General features: G+C 37.0%; 3 protein-coding genes across 8 annotated transcripts; 2 read left to right on the top strand and 1 right to left on the bottom strand.

The window, feature by feature from the left end:
* The first annotated feature begins 831 nt into the window (after positions 1-831).
* LOC104900285 (hypothetical protein) lies at positions 832-6,422 on the top strand. Of its 3 annotated transcripts, none has more exons than XM_048648390.2 (8): positions 832-1,051; positions 1,304-1,467; positions 3,284-3,468; positions 3,919-3,986; positions 4,670-4,802; positions 5,015-5,176; positions 5,270-5,545; positions 6,009-6,422. In XM_048648390.2, the coding sequence occupies exons 2-8, from the start codon at positions 1,347-1,349 to the stop codon at positions 6,123-6,125; spliced, it is 1,062 nt and encodes a 353-aa protein (XP_048504347.1). In that variant the 5' UTR covers positions 832-1,051; positions 1,304-1,346; the 3' UTR covers positions 6,126-6,422. The 3 variants fall into 3 exon arrangements, with proteins under 3 accessions (XP_048504347.1, XP_048504346.1, XP_010685974.1); XM_048648389.2 differs by having other exon boundaries at positions 1,241-1,467; XM_010687672.4 differs by having other exon boundaries at positions 1,164-1,467.
* Positions 6,423-11,928: 5,506 nt separating this feature from the next.
* On the top strand, positions 11,929-16,822 carry LOC104900283 (probable serine/threonine-protein kinase WNK5). 4 transcript variants are annotated; one of them, XM_010687670.4, is made up of 7 exons: positions 11,936-12,156; positions 13,456-13,721; positions 14,210-14,433; positions 14,766-14,923; positions 15,012-15,321; positions 15,676-16,014; positions 16,267-16,822. In XM_010687670.4, the coding sequence occupies exons 1-7, from the start codon at positions 12,073-12,075 to the stop codon at positions 16,668-16,670; spliced, it is 1,785 nt and encodes a 594-aa protein (XP_010685972.1). In that variant the 5' UTR covers positions 11,936-12,072; the 3' UTR covers positions 16,671-16,822. The 4 variants fall into 4 exon arrangements, with proteins under 4 accessions (XP_048504451.1, XP_019106586.1, XP_010685972.1 ...); XM_048648494.2 differs by lacking the exon at positions 16,267-16,822 and having other exon boundaries at positions 11,929-12,156; positions 15,012-15,299; positions 15,676-15,849; XM_019251041.3 differs by lacking the exon at positions 16,267-16,822 and having other exon boundaries at positions 11,929-12,156; positions 15,012-15,335; positions 15,676-15,849.
* Positions 16,823-20,431: 3,609 nt separating this feature from the next.
* On the bottom strand, positions 20,432-21,692 carry LOC104900282 (transcription repressor OFP1). Its single transcript, XM_010687669.4, has one exon. It carries the CDS (start codon positions 21,481-21,483, stop codon positions 20,512-20,514), a length of 972 nt encoding a protein of 323 aa, XP_010685971.1. The 5' UTR covers positions 21,484-21,692; the 3' UTR covers positions 20,432-20,511.
* Between the last annotated feature and the right edge of the window lie 2,814 nt (positions 21,693-24,506).

The following is a 24,506-nucleotide window of genomic DNA, read 5'->3' as shown; positions in this document are numbered from 1 at the left end:
GTGGAAGTACGCTTACTATAACAGATGTCGGTGAATAAAAAGAGGACAAGTTAAAGTAGGGGGCAAAAGTACTACTTGTAATAGTTAGGCCTTTGTAGATTGTAGTAATCAACTAATAATTATTTATCTATTAAATTAAAGTAATACAAGTGCTTCTATGTGAAGGCATTGTCCAAATTCAAGCTGCAATTAATTAGTAGTTCGAACCTTAATACATGTAAAGATACTTTGAATACGTAAACTGTACTAAACTACTCATGTAGTCATGTTGCTACATGCTTCATTTGACCATTAGATCTTCAATTTAGCCAAGCTTGCTTAGTATAGGTGGTGGGGAATTCATTTTGTCACTTTGAGGTTACAAGTTCGAACTTCACTACCTGTTCGTAGTTGAAAGTAAATTGCCCTTCTCTCAAGCATTGACCTGTGTAACTGTATTGGCTGACCTGCGATAGGTGCTGATCCATTAGGATTTTCTTCTTACCAAGAGATCCCCAACGTGTCCTGCCCCAAAAATTAAATCTTCAATACAAAAGGATTTAAATTAATATATTAAAGATAGACATTAAAGTGAATGTAACATAATCCTACAAAATACTTCTTCGATGTCGTGAATTTAACATAATTTTCATTTCCATTTTTTTTTTCCAAAAGTAACATATTTTTGTTTTCCATTTAAAAAAAACTGAAAAGTAAAAATAATAACGAACGAGTCCATGGATCTAACACTTTTAATATCGCAATTCAATACCGCCTATCAAAGTTGCTGAATGTTTTCACGTGGGGCTAGTAACAAGCTTTTTCTTTCCAAAACATGGTCCAAATCCAATCCCAAAACTTCCTTAAATTATGTAATTTGTACAGTTCTAATTCCAAAGTTTGAAACAAAGACTGAGGTTTTCACACACACATTACTACATTACACACCCACGCATTCATATTCATACACTGCACTTCATATTCTCTCTCTTGTCACAAATTCCACCCTGAAATTCCGATACTGAAGGACTTACTTTGCCATTCAGTGATCCCAAATCCCAATGCTACACAGGTAACATTTTCAATCTTTCTCTCTCCTCATTAATTCATCACCAAAATCTGCATCCAACATTTCCGATTTTCTTTGCAAATTTCTGATCTTTATCATGATTTTTGAATGACAGATCTAGGGTTTCAACCATATCAATTCACAGATTTATTGTGCTAAATGCAATTTTTGTTCATTCTCTCTCCTGTAAAGTTGATCTCAGCTGCTTTTCCTTCTGATTTGCAATAAGGTATGCATAACTGAGTGATTTTTCAGGAGAGATTGAATATTTTTTCTATAGAGGAACAAAAAATAAAAGATGGGTGAAAATCAGAGGTTTCAGCTAGGAACCATTGGAGCACTATGTTTATCAGTGGTTTCATCAGTTTCCATTGTTATTTGTAACAAAGCTCTTATCAGTACTCTTGGCTTCACTTTTGGTTAGTACCCACATTTTTGTTTTGCTCTTTTTTTGCTATTTTGTAATAAAGACAACATTTTTATGCTTGTATATTGTATTATCTGCAAATGTGGTTATTTTTTTGGGGGGGGAGGGGAGATGAGGTGGCTTTTGTAGTTTTCCATTTTTTTTTTGTTTCCCCTTTTTATGTTTTCTCATTTTGAAGAGTTTGTGGCTGGACCATTATGATTGTTGACAATTATATTGTGTAATGCTTTAGAGTGGAAATTGAGGATTAAGTAAAACAATTGTGCCTTGGATGTGGACCACTTTGGTATTGGATATGGGTGTGAGGAATCAGGATTAGATGGAGATGATTAGCAACAAGCTTGACTTGTGAAGATGTAGGCTCCAGAGTGGACGAACGTAATGATTGCATTTATATCTATTGATGAATGATTGTGTCACAACCTTGGAGTAATTCTTGTGTGACGCGGGTGTATGATAAAACTTGGGTGATTATTTACATAATTTAGGGGTGGCTTATTATAGGGATTATGGGGTGGACTTTATAGATTGGTGGGTGTGGATTTTCGATCTTATGGTATGGTAGAAATTGCCACAACATTGTCCTGCTAAATTTTGTAGAAAGAAATTTTCAGTGGATTTGTTGCCATAGATTTGAGTATAGTCCACGCCCAATTAGACATGGGTGATTATTTACATAATATAAGGGCATGTTTGGATTGGGACGTAATGTATTTAGGGGGTAATAGAAGGAAAAATAAAGAACATAGAGGTGGTGATAGATAGGATGGGGTATTAACTGTGTAAAGATGGGAATCATTACCCACATTATTTGGGGAATGGTTAGCCTGCCGTCCTCCCTACGTTAATGCATTACCTCCAAATCAAGAGTAGTAATTTCTCCTTCCATCTCTGTTGCATTATGTATTATCTCTGTCTAGTACACTTAAATTTCCTCTCAATTTTGTTCATTTTGTCTCTGTTACTTCCTCAATGCATTACCCTCAATTCAAGCGTGCCCTAAGGGTGAATGTGTAGACAATTAGCATTTTATATATCTCACCTCTAGCTGTTCATTGATTCGTGAAGTGGAAGAAAGGTTTCACAACGCCCCTCCCCCAGTAATAAAAGAAAAAGGAAGAAAGGATTCTATGTGATTTTGATAAAATTTGCAAGTCCTGTAGTTTAGATTGGCTTTTAGCTAACTCTTTCCTTCTAGCAGATTAGGCAACAAATTTCATGTATATATATATGACAAAATGGGGGGGGGGGGGGACAAAAGGACCAGCATCCTAGATGAAGGTATAACAGATTGAAGATTCTAACATTAGTGCTTCCTGGGAAACTGAATCTGGTGTCTTTTTGTGCAAGTGCTGAGAAATAATCGTCCTCCGTTTTGATGTTCAGTAGTAAATATGTGTCGGTCAGGAAAGAGGGGATCTAAATGGGTGAAAAAAGTTAAAGAGTGAGAGTATAGGGTACAGGAACTATGCATGCTAGTCATTGGTTTCCCATTGTACAGTTTGGATGAGAAAAGCTAAAGGGGGAAAAGCTCTGCTGATTGCACAAAGAAACAGTGGTAGCAGGGTGGGATAGGGACTGTGACACAGGATAGTAATTGGACTGTACTACGAATAATTCAGATTATTAGATAATATGCTTGTTTCAATTCCTTACTGACTTTAAAGTTAAAAAAACTTTAAAATGCAGCTCATTTTCTAAGTTCTCTACATAAGTCACTGCCATATATATTCCTTTCCTTAAACCCCTTGCCCCGTCTTTCTATTTTAGTGAAGATGTTGTAATGACTTGCTTCTTGGGGTTTGCAGCCACTACCTTGACGAGTTGGCACCTTCTAGTCACATTTTGTTCGCTTCATGTTGCATTATGGTTGAAAATGTTTGAACATAAACCTTTCGATCCACGAGCGGTGATGGGATTCGGCATACTGAATGGAATATCGATTGGACTGTTGAACCTTAGCTTGGGATTCAATTCTGTTGGTTTCTACCAGGTACATTCTGTTCTTCTTGCTAAACTGTCTGGGCTAAATATGTCGCTGCAGATTATCTTTCCTCTGTGGGTCCCTGAAACTATCTTAGGTCTCTTGATATTCCTAGTAATGGACGCTAGAGCTCTATCTCTTGAAGCATATAACTAACTTTTCACACTGTTTTATCTTAATGCTGTTTCTCTGCTCAAGATATAAATTATTCTTTTGGTCTCATTTTACAAAAATTGTAGACTTTGAGTAGTTCATTTCTTTGGAGTCTTTAGCTATTAGTCATCTGCTACTTAATATTGTTTCCTTGGCCTGGTAATTACTTTTTGACATACAAAATGCTGTTGAGTTTGATGATTTCCTTTTTAATGAGTTTTGTCCCTTTGAGATTAATTCTTAAAACTTCTTTCTTTCTCATGTTTCATGCTGATGCGTTTTTATTCTCTTTCTCGTTGACTGCAGATGACAAAATTGGCCATCATTCCTTGCACAGTCCTTTTGGAGACACTCTTCTTCATGAAGAGATTCAGGTCAGGGTTAATCTTTGCCAAGTGCTCATGTTTTTACTTGTTACTCTGCGTCACCTTTTTACGTGAGAATAGAACTTCTCTGACAACATGATATTAATTTGAAACAGTGAGGGGTATGCTGTATGCCCTAATTTGTACTAGGTGTACCTTTTGAAATCCTTTATGATGAGAAACCAACTACATTGACCTTAAAGATCTTTGTATTTATAAGAGGTAGTTCCATTCATATCCTCGTGACCATCTCTTTTTATCTTTCTTCGGTAGTTCTGTTCATTGATGTTTTCACATCATCTATCATTAGGGGGTAGGTAGGACAACTCCGATATTGGTCTGTCGTTTGACGTCTGTTATAATATTAGCTTGTTGTTTCATGAGTAGTGATACTAAGAGAAGGGATCTTTTAAGAAAATTTTTCCTTATACATGAATTGCTAAATTGGTGTCATTTTTGCTTCATCAATCTCTTGCTTCCATACTCTGCTGCTTTTCTTTTATATCCTTAAGAAATGCCAAAACCTCACTGTATTTGGATTCCATCTGAAGCTAAGGCAACTGTCACTTAATGATTTGTCATGTTGGGAGTATATTATGTTCAGTCTGATGCTAAGTAAATGTGATTCTTTAATTACAAGTTGCTATGTAATATTGTAACTACATCTAATACTTCAATATTGGACATTGCAGTAGGACTATCCAGTTTGCACTGGGCATCCTTCTTCTGGGTGTTGGCATTGCAACCATAACTGACCTGCAGCTTAATCTCCTGGGTTCTGTTTTGTCACTGCTTGCCATTCTGACAACCTGTGTCGCTCAAATTGTATCCTCAAATCTGATCTTTTCATTTTTATCTGATGTTGCTTTCATTTGGCATTTCTAAAAGAAATTGGATATCAAACTATTGATGTTCACAATGCTGGCTGATCTCTATTGTAAGCATCTGTATATACAGATGCAAGGTACATCATAGACTATTTTGAATTTGTTGATAGAAAAGTCTGTCTTTGTTTGAAATCTTAACCGGCCTCTCAGATGACAAACTCCATTCAAAAGAAGTTCAGGGTCTCCTCGACTCAGCTTTTGTATCAGTCTTGCCCATATCAAGCAATAACCTTGTTTGTTTTTGGCCCCTTTCTTGACGGACTTCTGACTAATAAAAATGTGTTTGCATTCAATTACACCCCCCAAGTTCTGGTAAGAAGAAATGGTTTATGCCCTAAACCTCATTTAGTCATTTTGCTTTGCATAAGATGATTGTGCAACTTATATGTTTTTGTTTCTTTCCAGGCCTTCATTGTCTTGTCTTGCCTTATCTCCATCTCTGTAAATTTCAGTACATTTCTTGTGATTGGAAAAACATCAGCAGTCACTTATCAGGTCCTTGGACATTTGAAGACGTGCTTAGTTTTGACATTTGGCTATGTACTACTTCATGATCCATTCAGCTGGCGCAACATTCTTGGTATTCTTGTTGCTGTGGTTGGCATGGTTCTGTACTCTTATTATTGTAACGCAGAGAGCCAGCAGCAGAAGGCTTCGGAAGCATCAACCCAACTTTCCCAGGTACTTTATACTAGTTGATATGTTATAATTGTTTCATACAATTCAATTTATATTTTTGCAGCAAAGGATAGTCTTCTCTTGTTATTACTTAATTTTTTCTCATTGAATGGTGAAGGAACAAGCGTTAGCATTTCTGTCACTTTTAGATTATATGTCTCACTAGCATGTACAAAATTTCACATTGGGTTATGATGTCTTAGATCTAATAAATGACCATCTCGGTTTCTTTATTTCGGGTGAAAATCATGGAATGTTTACATCAACTAACCGAGTCAGATACTTAGAATCTTAGATACATTCTCGTGTCCGATACAAGTTCCTGAGTAGTAACAAAGTCAGATGCTTGGCGGCATACTCGTGTCCAATCTAGGATCTGGACATTACATTGTTAGGAGAGCCATAGTGTTATTTTGGAAATTTCATGATGAAGCTGCTATGTACTAAGTTTTTTGTACATTTGCAGGCAAATGAAAAGGATTCAGATCCTCTGATAGTTGTGGAAAATGGAGGTTCACTCTTGGCTGACGGTGCTGTGGCAAAAGAACCTGTGTGGAATTCAAGCAAGGACGTAGATGCTTAAAAGATAAGTCTTTAGTCAGTTGCCAGTTCAAAATATGCAGGCTGATGGATTCTCGGCGATGAAGATGTCGCTGAAGCAAGTCACTGCAGTGCACAGTTTATCAGTCTAAAATTTGAGTTGTAGTTAAGAGAAATCCTTTGTTCATGTAGTAGGCAGTTTTGGTTATCAGCACCAATTATGAAATTTGAGAATGATGGAATATATTATACGTATTTTTTTGGACAATATTAGATGTTCATTGATTGTGAGAAGGTATTTATTGGATTTCCAATATTATAACATCCTAATTTTTGGGCCTGGACGACGTTAGAGATTTTTGCGTGGAAAACTTCTTATACTCAAGGGTAAATTTGTATAGGCAAATGTTTAAATTTTCGTTTTTCAAGTGTTATATGTGCTTTTGAAAAGAGGACCACAAAATTGGATCAACAATAAGTCAGTTGATTTTGATGTTTTAGGGCTTGACGTGTTTTTTTTTTTGATCCACCTGAGTCATGAAAGCAATATAAAGTATAATTAATCGTTTCTAATATAATCATTCACAAAAATTAGAATAAATTGTCATAATCTGATTTCCAATACATTATTTATGAACTAATATATTCATTAGAACCCTTATTTACATTTTTATGGCGGTCAATTGGTCATCTATATGATAATCTATATATGTTTAAGAATGAATTTAAGAGTTTTTTTTTTTTTTTTTTTTTGATCCACCTGAGTCATGAAAACAATATTATAACATTTTATTTACATTTTATTGTGAATTATGTGCCATATTTTACTCTTCTTCTTCTCTTAGTTCGTATGTAATGTCCATATATTGGAAGTATTAAGAAATGACTGTGGCACACTATTAGTAAACGCAACACACCACAAAATACTTGCACATAGCTATAAACCAAGGCCCGCAGTGAAAAATATGACCAGACCGAGAGGAGCTTCGAAATTGAAGGTTGTAAGTCACGCTTTTGGACGTTCTCGAGGCTCGTGCATCGAAAGCTGTGGGATGTCTCGCGGTGACATGGGAGGGTATATTAAGGACTCCTACAACTTTGAACGGTAATAACTAATAAGAAGTACTTTTACAACCATTTTGGGGTCGTGCCTTGGCTGTACCGAAAAATCATTAATGTGTCATTTGGTGGCATTCGGGGGAAATGCAAAGCATGCAAAGCACCCAGAGTACATCATAAGTCGTGTCGGACTTCCTAAGAAGGTTTTCAGTAAAAAATACGATTGCGCCCAGAAGAGCCGAAAAAAGGTCGAAATTAAAGACTATAGTCAAGCTTTTAGACGTCCTCAGGGCCCATGCATCGAAGGTCATGGGATGCCTCGTGGGGACATGGGAGGGTATATTATGGACTCCGACGGCTTGAACACGACCATTATGGGGCCATGCCGTGACTGCTTCGGAAAATCATAAATGGGCTGTTCGGTGGCATTCTAAGGCAATTCATAGGGTGCGTACCACCCGGGGTACATAATAAGTCGCTCGTGTCGGACATCCTAAGAAGGTTTTCAGCAAAAAAGATGATCACGCCCAAAGAAGCCCAAAAACGACCGCAATTGAAGGCTATGAGTCACGCTTTCGGACATCTCTTGGGCCCTGCACCAAAAGCGGTGGGATGCCTCGTGTAGACAATGGAGGGTATATTAAGGATTCCCGCGGCTCTGAACGGACATAAGAAGGATCTTTACGACCATTTCGAGGCCACTCCATTGCTGCACCGGAAAATCATAAATGAGTCATTTGGTGGGGTTCTGAGGAAATGCTAAGGGTCCGAAACACCCAAATTACGTCGTATGTCCTGCCTGACATCCTAGAAAGGTTTTCAACGACGAATATGTTCGGACCCGAAAAAGCCCAAAACTAGCGAAATCAAAGCATATAACTCACTCTTTTGGACGTCCACGGGGTCCGTGCACCGAAGGTCGTGGGTTGCCTCGTGGGGACGTGGGAGGGTATATTAAGGACTCCCGTGGCTTTGAACGGGGATATCAACGACTTTAATGATCATTACGGGGATATTTGTTGGTTGCATGGGAAAATCATAAATGGGTTGTTTGATGCAATTCTAGGGCAATGTAGAGGGTGCAAAGCACCCGGAGTATGTTATAAGACGTTTCAGATCTTCTAGGAAGGTTTTTAGCGAAAAATAATACCGAGCCCAGAGGGACCCAAAAAGACAGAAATTGAAGGTTATAAGTCACGCTTTTGGACGTACCCGGAGTCCGTGCACCGAAGGCCGTAGGATTCGTCGTGGAGACATGGGTGGGTATATTATGGACTCTCATGACTTTCAAAGGGAATAAGAATGACTTTTACGAGCATTTCGGGGCCATGTCGTGGCTATACCGACAAATCATAAATGGGTCGTTTGCTGGCAATCTAGGGATATTTAGAGGGTGCAAATAACCCGGGGTACATTATAAGTCTTGTTGAACCTCCTAGGAATGTTTTCAACGAAAAATATTTTCGTGACCGAAAAAGTCCAAAAAAGGCCAAAATTGAAGGCTATAAGTCACGCTTTTGGACGTCTCAGGGGCCCGTACACCGAAGCTGGTGGGATGCCTCATGTGGAAAACGGAAGGTATATAAAGGATTCCAGCGGCTTTGAACGGGCATAAGAACGATCTTTACGACAATTTCGAGGCCGCTCCGTGACTGCACCGGAAAATCATAAATGAGTCATTTGGTGGGGTTCTGCGGAAATGCTAAGGGTCCGAAACACCCTGATTACGTCGTATGTCCTGCCTGACATCCTAGAAAGGTTTTCAACGAAAAATATGTTCGGACCCGAAAAAGCCCAAAATTATCGAAATCAAAGTCTATAAGTCACGCTTTTGGACGTCCACGGGGTCCGTGCACCGAAGGTCGTGGGTTGCCTCGTGGGGACGTGGGAGGGTATATTAAGGACTCCCGTGGCTTTGAACGGGGATATCAACGACTTTAATGACCATTACGGGTATATTTGTTGGTTGTACGGGAAAATCATAAATGGGTTGTTTGATACAATTCTAGGGCAATGCAGAGGGTGCAAAGCACCCGGAGTATGTTATAAGACGTTTCGGATTTTGTAGGAAGGTTTTCAGCGAAAAATGTGACCAAGCCCAGAGGGACCCAAAAAGGCAGAAATTGAAGGTTATAGTCACGCTTTTGGACGTACCCGAAGTCCGTGCACCGAAGGCCGTAGGATTCGTCGTGGAGACATGGGTGGGTATATTATGGACTCTCATGACTTTCAAAGGGAATAAGAATGACTTTTACGAGCATTTCGGGGCCATGTCGTGGCTACACCGACAAATCATAAAAGAGTCGTTTGCTGGCAATCTAGGGATATTTAGAGGGTGCAAATCACCCGGGATACAATATAACTCTTATTGAACCTCCTAGGAATGTTTTCAACGAAAAATATTTTCGGGCCCGAAAAAGTCCAAAAACGGCCAAAATTGAAGGCTATAAGTCAAGCTTTTGGACGTCTCAGAGGCCCGTGCACCGAAGTTGGTGGGATGCCTCATGTAGAAGACGGAAGGTATATAAAGGATTCCAGCGGCTTTGAACGGGCATAAGAACGATCTTTACGACAATTTCGAGGCCACTCCGTGACTGCACCGGAAAATCATAAATGAGTCATTTGGTGGGGTTCTGCGGAAATGCTAAGGGTCCGAAACACCCAGATTACGTCGTATGTCCTGCCTGACATCCTAGAAAGGTTTTCAACGAAAAATATGTTCGGACCCGAAAAAGCCCAAAATTATCGAAATCAAAGTCTATAAGTCACGCTTTTGGACGTCCACGGGGTCCGTGCACCGAAGGTCGTGGGTTGCCTCGTGGGGACGTGGGAGGGTATATTAAGGACTCCCATGGCTTTGAACGGGGATATCAACGACTTTAATGACCATTACGGGTATATTTGTTGGTTGTACGGGAAAATCATAAATGGGTTGTTTGATACAATTCTAGGGCAATGCAGAGGGTGCAAAGCACCCGGAGTATGTTATAAGACGTTTCGGATTTTGTAGGAAGGTTTTCAGCGAAAAATGTGACCAAGCCCAGAGGGGCCCAAAAAGGCAGAAATTGAAGGTTATAGTCACGCTTTTGGACGTACCCGTTGTCCGTGCACCGAAGGCCGTAGGATTCGTCGTGGAGACATGGGTGGGTATATTATGGACTCTCATGGCTTTCAAAGGGAATAAGAATGACTTTTACGAGCATTTCGGGGCCATGTCGTGGCTACACCGACAAATCATAAAAGAGTCGTTTGCTGGCAATCTAGGGATATTTAGAGGGTGCAAATCACCCGGGATACAATATAACTCTTGTTGAACCTCCTAGGAATGTTTTCAACGAAAAATATTTTCAGGCCCGAAAAAGCCAAAAACCGGCCAAAATTGAAGGCTATAAGTCACGCTTTTGGACGTCTCGGGGCCCGTGCACCGACGGTGGTGGGATGCCTCATGTGAAAAACGGAAGGTATATTAAGGATTCCAGCGGCTTTGAACGGGCATAAGAACGATCTTTACGACCATTTCGAGGCCACTCCGTGGTTGCACCGGAAAATCATAAATGAGTCATTTGGTGGGGTTCTGGGGAAATGCAAAGGGTAAAAAACACCCAGGTTACGTCGTATTAACTGCCTGACATCCCAGAAAGGTTTTCAACGAAAAATATGTTCGGATCCGAAAAAGCCCAAAACTATCGAAATCAAAGCCTATAAGTCACGCTTTTGGATGTCCATGGGGTCCGTGCACCGAAGGTCGTGGGTTGCCTCGTGGGGACGTGGGAGGGTATATTAAGGACTCCCATGGCTTTGAACGGGGATATCAACGACTTTAATGACCATTACGGGGATATTTGTTGGTTGCACGGGAAAATCATAAATGGGTTGTTTGATGCAATCCTAGGGCAATGTAGAGGGTGCAAAGCACCCGAAGTATGTTATAAGACGTTTCGTATCTTCTAGGAAGGTTTTTAGCGAAAAATGTGACCGAGCATAGAGGGGCCCGAAAAAGCAGAAATTGAAGGTTATAAGTCACGCTTTTGGACATACCCGGAGTCCGTGCACCGATGGCCGTAGGATTCGTCGTGGAGACATGCGTGGGTATATTATGGACTCTCATGGCTTTTAAAAGGGAATAAAAATGACTTTCACGACCATTTTGAATTAGTTGTAAAGGTTCTCATTTACCACCTAAGAATATGTTTATAAATTGTTTCATATGACTGCATGATGCATCTCTTCAAGTAGTCTATTGATCCCAAGAATAGTTCGAAAATTGTGTATTATAACCTTCAATGAATATAATTTTTAAAAAAAGTTGGGGTAAATTGAAGATATAATGACTCAGATGAACAACGAGTTACAAAGTCAAGCTACCTAAAAACTATAGATTAAACATCTATATAAATATATTAAAAGGCGTTCCTAAACAAGGAACTGCGTCACGTGGCGCTCTTCCTAGAGAGTTTTAGTTCATGTAATCCATGTAAAATAAAAAAACTAGAAATTGCATAGTATAGGTTTTGATCCCATAACCTCAAGTTCATATACTAAAGTTTTGATCACTAAACCAATTTGTATTTAGTGTGATCATTTTAAAGCACACTATGAATAAGAAAGTTAATTTCTTACTCGATACATCGTCCAAACCTAATAACTAGTTTATTTTTAATATTGACAGTAACATTGACACGTAGCCGTGGAATATTTTTCTTTGCAATGATTTTTATATATAGTGGTGGTCAATGTTTCAATAACGACGAATGAAGTGGAACAAATACGTACAACACCATCCTATTATATTCTTATATTCTTATTAGTAAAAAGCAAAGAAAAGAAACACACGGAGACTCAAACCATAAACTATCTAAATTTGGTTCTTAAACTGCAAAAATTGATCATCTTGTTTATAACTTAAAAGTAGCAGCAAAACTTCATTCAAAATGGAGTTATTTGTGAAAGGAACAAAAGAAAGTGATGCTTCAGCTGATTATGTTGAGACTGATCCTACTGGTCGTTATGCTCGAGTAAGTAGTTACTCCTCCTAACTCTCTTTATTTTAGTACCGCTTTAACTATTTTTTCTGTCGTGATTTAAACTATTAAATGAATATATAGCGGTATCTGAAAACATATCTTGCGGACGCCCTAACGAGCTCATGGTATCGTTACGATGTTTTTGCACTCTTTTTTGTTAATAATAATACTTGAAATAGATAATAAACTTTTTTCTGTTATTTAGAATAAATTGGGTGGTCAATAGTTTTTTAACCCCAATTATATAGTAGTAATTTTTTTCTTAGATAACTCTCAATAATTAGTCTAAATCATTGATCAGGTTCTTTGTAGGTTAAGAATAGATTATGTTCTTTTCCCTGCCTTTTTTTTTTTGACATCAAGATAATTTGCATTAATTGAAAACTGAAGTACAACCTAATGTTAATACAACCAAACGAAAATAACTATCACTAATAAGAACGACATAAACTCGATCATACTTTTTAAAGAAAACATACACTCTTTTCCCTGCCTTAGAGAAGTTATTTCATGTGTGTTTACTTAGTTTGTAAACCTCAAGAAAAAAGACATTAGGTGACTCTCCGCTCGAGAAGAACGTCTAATGTAAGAAGGTGTATAATATAATATCAACTAAAAATCATCATGTAAACGACGTAGATCTTTTTTTTTTGGTTTTGAAAAGTTATTTGAGTAGGTATGATTTGTTATTAAATTAGTAAAATTCAACTAGTCCACTTAGCTTTTTTCATAAAATTATGGAAGATATATTAGCAACTTTATATAGTAAACAATAATCAACTACATGAGGCACTAATACTTAATTATTTATCTTCCTCTCATACGTATTACCATCTACGTAGGGTTGATAACACATAGCATTTTTTTATTTTTATTTGTACGTTAACTCTAGGAGCAAAGTGGGGTTGTTTTGAAATATCCTTTTAGCATCATTATATGTAATATACGTTCATGGTGTTGGGGAAATTGTCAATTAACCTCGTTAATGTATAAAGTTTGTACATCAAGAGACATTATCGTAAATAAGATGTCACTGATGTTAAAAAGCATAAGTTAAATATTCAAGTCGTGAAATACCTCTAGTTGTATCATCATAAATAAATATTACTAATATTAAGTCGTATAGATTAGATACTAAATTGTGAATTTTTTTTTTTTTTGAAAAAGTAAGTCACGCCCTGGATATTTGACTCTTACGACTTGATATTAGTGATATATTCGCGGGTAGTCTAATATTTGATGATATAGTCTTGGTTGAATCCTCTTAACTTTGATTTGTTATGTGGGTAGTTAGAAGAAATCCTTGGAAAAGGAGCAGTTAAAACAGTTTATAAAGCAATAGATGAAGTTTTGGGTATTGAAGTGGCATGGAATCAAGCAAGGATAAAGGATGTGTTACGTTCTCCGGAACAATTGGAACGTCTTTACTCGGAAGTTCACTTGCTTAGCACACTCAACCATGATTCTATCATCCGCTTTTACACTTCTTGGATTAATACCAACCAGAGGACCTTCAATTTCATTACTGAACTTTTCACTTCTGGTACTCTTAGACAGTAAGTTCTAACTTCTTTTTGTTTCTATGATGCCAATTCTAGTAAACATATATAAACAATGTAGGGGCTTGATTTGATACTGGGGTTGTTTGACAGTCGACTGTTGGCTGATTTAGTTGGCTTGTTTGGCTGGCTGGAAGTATTGACTATATGTATTGGCTTTTTAAGCTAGCTGTTTGCAAAAGTGTGGTATAATTAGTTGTGGTTGTTAGCTGTTTCCAGGCAGCTTGGGTTGATTTAATTAATTATATGATTAAGAAAATAATGAGTTTCACTTAAAACCAAATAACAATAAAAGATAGTCATTTGCGTTATAAAGTGAAGTCATCTCTCTTTTTATATGAATGTGGAACGCTCATATGTGTTGTGCGTTATACATCATAACTTCATCTTATATCCATATTTGTTTCCATGCAACGCGTATGAAAGAGTGAAGGAAAGAAATTGGAAGGGTGATTCTAACTAAAATTAATCATCAATGAATGCAGGTATAGAAGAACATATAGGAGGGTAGACATCCAAGCTATAAAGAGCTGGTCTCGCCAAATCTTACAAGGCCTTGTTTACTTGCATGGCCATGATCCTCCAGTCATTCATAGAGATCTTAAGTGTGATAACATCTTTGTTAATGGACATGTTGGCCAAGTCAAGATTGGTGATTTGGGATTGGCAGCACTTCTCAAAGGGTCCAAAACTGCCCATAGTATTATAGGTAATAACTACAACATCTGAATTGTTAGACCTGTCAATTTGGTCTGTCTGATTGAGTAAAATCATGTTCGAAACAGGCCAGGTTCCTTGTAACTGATAGAGTATTAAACTATTCCTGGGATTCCAACCATCAGCTTAAGCTTTTGGTTGAGTTCTTGGTGAAACCGATTTTCTCTGTTAATTCTTTCGGTTCATTCAGTTACATATTTGTGCAACACCCTTCATTTTATTTATCTGGTTCTTGAATTAGGTAATATATTGCCAAGTCTAGTTACAAATGATATGATGAGGCTCCTAAACGCAATTTCTTGTTCCTTGATCATGTACTTGTAGGCACACCTGAATTCATGGCGCCTGAGTTATACGAAGAAGATTACAATGAGCTTGTTGATGTATACTCATTTGGCATGTGCTTAATTGAGATGTTTACTCTTGAGTATCCATACAGTGAATGTGCCAATCCTGCACAAATATACAAGAAAGTCACATCGGTAAAGTTGTGAGTTGATCAATGGTGATTATGATTGCATTGAAATAGTATTGTATAGTTAATTGATTGCTAATGTTTGTGTTAATCAGGGCAAGTTACCGAAAGCTTTACATCGAGTTCAAGACAAAGAAGCACAAAGATTCATTAGAAAATGCTTAGCTCCTAAATCTGAGAGGTTATCTGCAAGTGACTTACTTCTAGACCCATTTCTGTCATCAGTTGGTGATTTATTGCACACCAAAAGTTTCATAGAAAGTGAAAAGCCATTTCTGAACTATTCGAGTCTCGAAAAGTTGAAGCTGGTTGATAGTCTTCCAAGGACTAATATGACAATTACAGGGAACCTGAAAACCAAAGATGGTACCATCATTCTTAAGGTGCAGTTTTCAGATGGAAATGGTATGGGAAAAAGAGTAGGTCCACTGCTAACTAGCTCTCTATCTAACACTACGTGTATTGACATCGATTCTCTTAGGATGCGTTCTCTTTACCAAAAACATATAAGTTTCATGGTCAGTTATAGGTATAATTAGCGTTGATTAGCTTCAATGCAGTCTAATAAATTCAATTCAGATAGTTTCGTGAAGAGAATGCACCTTTGCTAAACCTAAGTTGGGTTAGATGATACACAGGGATGATATTGTCACAATGTTAGATAGACTACTAGTTACCGCCTTTCCTACAAAAATATTTATCCAACTCCTTTAAGTTTCGTGATCAATATGAAAGCTTACAAATAAAGGTATCTTGCAGGTCCTCCGCGAAACATTTTCTTCCCATTTGACATAATTAATGATACTTCATTAGAGGTTGCCACAGAGATGGTGGAAGAGTTGGAGATCAATGATTGGGAACCTCAGGAAATTGCAGAAATGATTGAGGCTGAAATTTCCATTTTGAAGCCACATTGGAAGAAATGGGTGTCACCTAGATCCCAACCTTACAATTCATTTGATTACCTAGAAGACGAATATGATGGTTCTCATCATATGCATCATTCTTCCTCGTGTTCATCTTCCGTGGCTTCAGCTTCAGGAGTTTTTTGTACTCAACGAAGTGACCGATTAGTTATGAGCAATGATCATCTCCAAGGTTAGCTCCTTATTTATTGTAAGTCTCACTTGGGCTGATATAATAAGCCGTAGGGGTGTTCCAAGTGATACAAAAACACAGGGCCACCAAAAATTTAAGACCTCGAACTTTATTATTATTAACTTTACTACTGTAACACAGTGCCTTTGGATATCTCTGATTACATTGTCCATATAGTTATACAATCTTTAAATGGTTCATATACTACAGTTGAACTGAAGTGTATAAGTGTTGTTCTGTTTTATGATGCAGAGGATTTTTCGGATGAAATCAACTCATACAGTTCAAAACATTCTGATAAGATAACCAATTTGAGTCACAGTTTAGTTGATGATGTACAAGGTATTACAGTTAGTAAAAGCAAATGTTTCAAGAACAGTCGACAGTTGACAAGGAATCGTTCACTTATAGATGTGCAGAGCCAAAGACTGCATCAGTCACTGCTGGAAGAAGTACACAAGAAGAGAATGTTTAAGACAGTTGGATCAGTGGAGAATATAGGGTTTCGATCGCCTTTCGATTTCTCAACTAGCCAAGGCAAAGGGCTAAGTGGAAAAGATGGTGCTAATTTAGCTCACATTATTGCTAGGAAGGGAAGAATGGATGCTACTAAAACTGTGACAGTTATGCCATCTGAGTGGAACATAAACATGTAAAATTACATGTAGATTTGTAATCAAAGAATTGAAACTTTTTGGTGTTCTGTATTGTAGTGCAAATGATGGTAAAGAAAATATTGATGTTCTAAGAGATAAGCATTCTGTTTGAACAATTAGGATGATAATGTTCTCATTGACCTACTTTAAAATTCTTGAATGAACATAGTTCAAATGTCTGCTTAGGGGCTAAACAGAAGAGAGATGAGTATGGTCGTGGACACGGCCACATGATTATATTTTTCTTATCCATTAATCACAAATCATAATCTAATTAAAATTTATGAATAGTGTCAAAAGTCAAAATGTAACCATTATTCAAGAACGGACGTAATACGACTACACAACAAGTTGTACCAAAAACAAAGTTGTGGCCCTGTGGTCCACAACCAAGTACTATTCAAGTGCTTAGGAACTCAACATCGTGAAAGACCTTGATTTGATGGAAGTAGAGTTTAACTTTGCTTCAAAGTTGAAACCACCACGCCGTCCTTATCCCTTTACAACAAACAAGTATGTTGATTGCTAATTTGCTATAATAGTGGCCTACATTATAGTACATATTTCACAAAACGAAATTTATATTAATCAAAGATCACACAAACGTAAGAAAAATAGAAATTAGTGACTAGTGAGAGAGAAGTATTCTAAGCTAAGGCATGTGTGCATCCTGAAATCCACTAATAGAAGAAATTGGACTGATAGCATTAGTGTAAATCATACACCCGATGTACGTACTGTGAGCATGGTACACTTAAAACTATTCTTTTTTATTCATTGCCCATTTGAAATCATCGAAATGATCAAAAAGTACTAAAAAGGAGAGTTCCAAATGAGCAAAAGTTAATCTTGAGTGTAACACGCACATGATATATTCGAGTGTATAATGAATCAGATATGAATACTGTTATTAATAAAATCACCTGCAAAGTTTTCATAATTAAAAGGCCTCAACTTTAGGAAAGCAAATGCAATTCCAAATTGACACTTTTAAGCTGTCTGTTGGCCCAATAGCAATACTGAAGCTTTGACTGTATGAGCTGCAAAGCTGTTAATATATAACTTATCTTTATGTTGATGCATCTGTCATGTGTATGAAAATATGAAGATGATCAAACAAAACGTGCCAACTATATTTGTTTGGTTGGAAATGTATTTGTCCCTTAGTTTCGAGTAATCAGTAATCATATAGGTACACTCTAGGTGCTCTTCACTTCAGCCTTCAAAAATAAAGTTAAAGATTAAAAACATTTTTATATACTGATAGAGTATAAAACTATTCTTGAGACTCTAACCATTTTTATTTCATTTAAACTGGGTATTTGATCGCTATTGGATAAGGATTTATCTCGATAGGATGTCGAACCCCTAAGAGGATTATTGCTCTGATACCATGCCAAAAGACTAACTCAACCAAAAGTTTAAACTGATGGTTGGAGTTCCAGGAATAGTTTTATAGATCTATCATATACAGTAGGAAAAATGAATTTCAATCAGTAAGATGATCAACGAAATGAGAAAGTTATATGATGAGAAACACTAGAGAATCATCCAAGATAAGTTTTAATGGGTATAAATAAGTTTTGAAAAAAATGCATTAATCAGTAAAAATAATTTCAATTTAGTAAAAAACAAGTGAAGTCAACAAGACTTTAATCAGGAAACATTTGGTGCACTTATATATCCTACGCCATACAACCACTTAGCTTCTATGTGTATATCTTGTATAAATTGACAATAGAGGTCTGAACTTTGGGTGATAATTTTTAAAAGGTCTGAACTATTGATTAACCTGTGTAGGTACCAACTTTAGGAGGTCTTAACTTTTAGCGGGCCTCGACGACTTAAAAACTGAAGATTTTTTTTTAAATCTCACCTAGTTCATACATCCCTCCCTCAATTAACCCTTCTGATGTGACCCAAGTTTTACAAGTGATGGCCTATTAAGCCAGTTTTAAGTCACTAAGACCCGCTAAAAGTTAAGACCCCCTAAAGTTGGGACCTACACAGGTTAATCAATAGTTCAGACCTTTTAGAAATTATCACCCAAAGTTCAGACCTCTATTGTCAAAAATAATTCAATTATGTTTTAGACTAAAATCTTGCACCACTTAACGAAAGATGATATAGTACATCCATTGTATAGTGTATCTCAATTTGTAGGCAGTACTATCACTATTGTTATCTAAACATGGAGATGTACGAGCAACTTTATTCATAAAAGGAGGTACATTATATTCAAGCATTTAAGGCTCTTCACAAAGACGGATACGAGTATGGGTGCGGATTCGGATGCGGAAATAAAAGCAACAAGATTTTGGAATTTCAAGAATGGTACGCGTACTCATACAAGATAAGTATCATATCATGTAGGGGTACGGTTATGAGTTCGTGACCTAGAAGAAGTACTCGTGCTACATAGGTATTAGTCCAAAGAGAATTACTATGCAAAAAGTTCTAAGAAACAAAAGTAGACATTCCCCATACTTTAGTCTTGAGTGTACTAGTAAGACCAAAAGTCAGCTACAAAACAATCATAAGAGACAAGAGCATGATCCTTTAGCATTTGTGTCAAACATCGGACAATAAAAAGATCGCCACAAGTTTTTGTGTTTTCATTAAGTTGAAGTATCATCTATCAAAGTATCAATGTATGTTTTGGAGTTATATGACAGAAGCATGAAAGTAATTTTCTACTTACTACTTGTCTGTTGTCTACTAGCTAGCTATAGCAAAATCTTCCATAGTGAATCTATGTTGGATTGACTATGTAATGAATATCTGAGTTGTCTAAGTAAATAGACCTTCCCAAAACTGAAAAAAAGAGCTAAAGAACACTTAAGTGAACCTAAAAGCTGGTGAAACTATTAATACAAAAGAGTACAACTTTGAGCAATTGAGCATTTAAATTTATTTACATGAGAATCTTGCAACAACTTAACTAATACATTTGGGTGCCTAAATGGTCATCATCCAAAGGGAAACAACCTAATGAGGTAACACTAGGCCATTGGCTAGTTTAACACAATAGAAAGACAACTGTGGGACCCAACAATATTAGATAGGCAACAAGCCGATCGAACAAGGAAAGATATGTAATTTATGTTGCAATAATAATAGTAAAGAACTTACAGAAATGAAAAGGACAAAAAAAGTTGTTGCGACGTGGAAATAACTATAATTGTCCTAAAAAATAATGTAGAAAACATCGTGATGCTGTCGTCTGCGCTTGCCACAAGCCCGGCTAGTGCATGTGTGGTTTACCGATCCTTCTAGCTAGCCCGTTACCAAAAAAAACATAAGTACATAACTCTCATATATAAATTAGAAATTTTTTTAATATTCTTTCTATGTGGGACAAGCTATTCGACTTGAACTTCTTTGTGAATTTCCAACATTATTTCCCACTTACACATTTCTCTAGACTGATCTTAGCTACTGAGTAACGGAGAGGTTTCCTTGGACACACCCTCGAGGTCAGCTTAGGTTTGTTAGTGCAACACCCGACCCTTAAACTAAAAAATCCGACCCGTTTTAATTCCTCGAATCCAAATATTTCCTTCGTTTTTTTCACTCGTAACACTTTTTTTCATCAACTCCAATGCAGTTTTTGGGTATGAGAGAGGTAGAGAGGAAAAAAGAGAGGGCCCATGTGATTGGAGAAAGATAGAGAGAAAGGAAAAACAAAAAATAGAACGTGTTGCAAGTAATTAATTATTTCCCTTTTAGGAAAATGTTGCAGGTAAAAAAAACGGAGGAAGTACATAATTCTGATAATTATTTTCTAGAAGAAACAATTACAACTAGGAAAATATTTACAATTTACATCTTGCTATGAAAATCAGAATAAATCAAGCCAAATTTGCTCAAAAGCATCAACAATTAAAGGATGATACTCTTTACAATTCAATGAAAGATAACAAGCTAAAAGTTGTTCTAAATCCTTAAAACCCCTTATATTATTTTCTTGAATCATCTCCATCATAGAATCCTTGAAATCTCTTTGAGGATCTATAGATGACTTAATAATAGCAAAACTATCAGATAAACTTGATCTTCTTCGCGATTTCACCTCTTTATCATTCTTACTATTATGATCAATCTTGTTAAACAATGCTTCTTTTGGAATCTTAGTTAATATAGGACGAAGCTCAAGCTCAGATAATGCTGCATCAAACTCATTCAACTTCTGAAACTTCCTACTAAAAGATGATGATTCTTCATCATTTTGTTTTTGTGCTTGGTAGTTATAATGATTATGATGATTCAAGTCTATGATAATATCAGCAGTAGATGAACTAATCCTACAGCATCCACTACATGAAGATGAACTCCAAGAACCCACTTCATCAAACATCAATAACTCGCCCTCGAATTCAAGGCTTTCCCTGCTGCGATCATTAGCTTTAGGTGTACCATGCTCACTCGAAGAGACAGAGTAATAGATAGGTTGATCAATAACAGAGGAAAAACTGTTGTAATTCTTTTGATTGTAAACTGTTGTGTTTTTGTTTATGGTAGGACTACTAGATGAGTTTTTAGTAGGTCTTGCGAAAGAACGAGCATTCGAGGAGGGTCTGCTATAGACCCTCCTCGGCGAATTGTATAAGGGATCAGTGAACCTGATCCCGGACTCAGGAAAGGTGGGATAGATATAGATGTTTTTTGGGTGGTGTTGCTGAAATTTTGTGCTTGTAATGGTTGTTTGAGTTGTAGTAGGGCTGGATTTTTTCCTCTTATTTCCCATGTCTTTGAGCTTGTAAAACCAAGCATTTGGCATCATATCAGATAATCTGAATTTAAACTTGCCCATAATCTAAGATGTTTTTGTTGATTAAAAGCTACTTATAAACTGTTTTTTCTTCTCTTCTTTTGTCACTCTAGCTTTCTTTGGTTGTATGATTCTATTTCAAGAGAAATGAAGCAATATAAATGCTGTTTTTAGATACCTAGTAAGAAAAATATGAAGTATAAAAATGAGGAAGGTCCACAAGTAAAGTTTGTAAAGAAAGCATGCATTTATTAAAGTTTGTCTAGCAAAAGAAAAAGGTTTCTCTTAACATAAGAAAAGAAATGGAGATTTCATATATAATTATAGCAAGCAGCACGAAGAATACAAAAGATATAAGGAATGATTGGTACTTAGCCCACCAAAATCCCATGCTCCCACTACATAATGGAATTTTGAGGACAAATCGCCTTAATTAGTTTACTCGGACCCTTTCTTTTACACAAATTTTTAGGAGGAATAATATTGTGGCCCATGGATCGTAGAAAGAAAGAGAAATTATTATTTTATATTAAAGTTTAATGTATGTGTGATGAAAAGTTAGTGGTCCCATTTCAAAAAATAGGAACAGAAAAAAGTAAAAAACTAATAAGGGACATCTCAAAAAGGAATACGCGTAAATTAATAAAGATCAGAGGAAGTAATATGTATTGTGATTTTTATTGCTTATAAATTAATGGTTAGTCTTATAAATGGGATTGGAACTGATTAATTTTATTAACATGATTGTGTCTTACTACATGGTAGGGGCCTTGTGTTGGACATTTCTGGGCTTATGTGAATAAGTGACAATATATGGATAATGATTATGCTAATCCTGATTATGATTTTGAATTTGATATCAATCATGTCATTTGATCACTAACTCAATGTTAGAAGGGTCTGTAAATAGTTAATACTCTCACAACTAAAAGCTACACCACAACTATTGTTGTCGAACACGCCTTTAAACAACAGTCAAACTACGACTTGATGATTAAAACATCTAGCGGTTCTAACCTTGTAACCGGGAATAGTCTCATACATAGAGAGTAGAGATGTAAATGGATCGGGTTCGGGGCGGGTGGAGCATCACCCGCATCCATCACCCGCTATCATCCGCACCACCCGATCCATCCATCACCCGGAAAAATCACCACCCGAATCCATCCATCCATTTACTTTCGGGTGAACGGATGGATCGGGTGAAATTACCTCAAAATAATGCTAACCATAAAATTTCAGAAAAATAAAGTTTCAACCGACAAAATCATAGATTCACAACCACAATTCAAATTAAGTTCAAAATCACATTAATTCGCATATAGAAATTAGGAAAATTAGGTTGGGCATTGGGCTTTTAGATTTGGACATTTAGCTGGGCCTTGAGGATTGGACCTAAAAAATGTTTTTTTTTAAATAAACGGGTGATGGGTCGGATTAACGGGTCGGGTGATGGATGAACATTGTCCACCCGAATCCGATCCATCACCCGCATCCGTTAATCCGTCACCGCCCTTTCACCATCTGTCCAAACCGGGTTTTTCGCCCGTCCATTAAGACGGATGGACCGGGTGACCGGGTGGTCCACTGGATATTGTCATCTCTAATAGAGTTCAACCAAAACATAAAACAAAAATTCTTAAACAAAAGGAAAGACAAAATTTATTTGACTTATAAGTACATGAAAAAGAACATTATTAAAAGATTAAAACGTGTAATGATTCATACAGATAACAAGAGAATATCGATAATCTGACCCTAATACCGCTGATACATTGGAGCAACCAAAGGAAACATGGATTATGTTTAATGAAAGTATTGGGTCAGACCGTCTGACCCAATGTGTTTCATCGGACGAAGCCGCGAAAACGGCGCCGCTGCTCCTTCTTCATCTTCTTCCTCCGCCACCTTGTTGTGTCGACGGTGGACGTTCAAGAGAGAAAGATCCGACTGGTGGCAGCCATTGTTGTAGAGGAGAGAGAAATCGGTCTCAGCTTCATGGTCTAGTGTTTGTGGTGGGTAGGAGCAAGATGCCATTGATGTGGAATGAAGAAGAAGGAGAAAGTGAGAGGAAAGCATAGGTTAGTGTTTATTTTTTTTTAATTTTAGTTAGTTGTTAAATGAAAGAATAATAAAACTAAGAATCCAAGTTACTTTCATTTAGAGGTAACTTACATCCAATTGAAAAAAATTTAAAACCAACCGAACAAAAATTGAAACCAACTGAATTTTTTTTGAAACCAACTGAAAAAAATTGAAACCAACTGAAAGTCATCCGACCAAAGATTATGGTCGGACGGTCTGACACAATATCTTCTCTTAGTTTTATGCCTTTGTCTAGCTACTTATTTTAGGGGGTACGTGGGTCAAATATATTACTTTTTAAAGATATAGTTAAACTACTTGCTAACCCTAAACGTTATTCTTTATATTAAATGTTAATACAATTTCTATATTGCATTTAACGATTTCTCAATATTAATGAAAAAAAAGGCTAACTCTAGCCACAATTAGAGCTGTCAATTAAGTTACTCGAATCGGGTTCAGGTCGGGTCATCTTAGGTTTCAGGTCATGTTCGGTCAGGTCGTGTCAGGTCATTAAATCAAACAGGTCGGATGCAGGTCGAGAACGGTCATAATTCGGTCAGGTCTGTCTCGGTTCATTTCTTCTTTCGAGTTCGGTCAGGTTCGGCGCGGTCAATTTCGGGACATGTCATCTTTCGTGATTATGTGGTGTCGGATCGGGTTTATAGCAGGTTTGTAGCAGGTGCTTTCAGGTTCAGGTCATGCATGGGTCGGATACTTATCAGGTGAGGACAATAGCGGTTTGGGTCAGGTTCGAGTCGGGTTCAGGTTGGTAGTTATCGGGCTATACCATACTTGGTTTCAGGTCACTTTCGGGTCGCTTCGAGTATGGATCAGGTCATGACTTTTGTCTGGCGTTGCTTCAGATTTGTATCATTATTTAAGATTTCATTGAAAATCAATGCTTGAATAGTTCATCTAGTTATATGCCTTTTTATAGTAGTGTTAGTTTATGATTTATGTTACTATGTCGTGAAATC

This window comes from Beta vulgaris, chromosome 7 (assembly GCF_026745355.1).
Source record: "Beta vulgaris subsp. vulgaris cultivar EL10 chromosome 7, EL10.2, whole genome shotgun sequence".
NCBI lineage: Eukaryota > Viridiplantae > Streptophyta > Magnoliopsida > Caryophyllales > Amaranthaceae > Beta > Beta vulgaris.
This window is presented reverse-complemented; position numbering and strand designations above follow the sequence as displayed.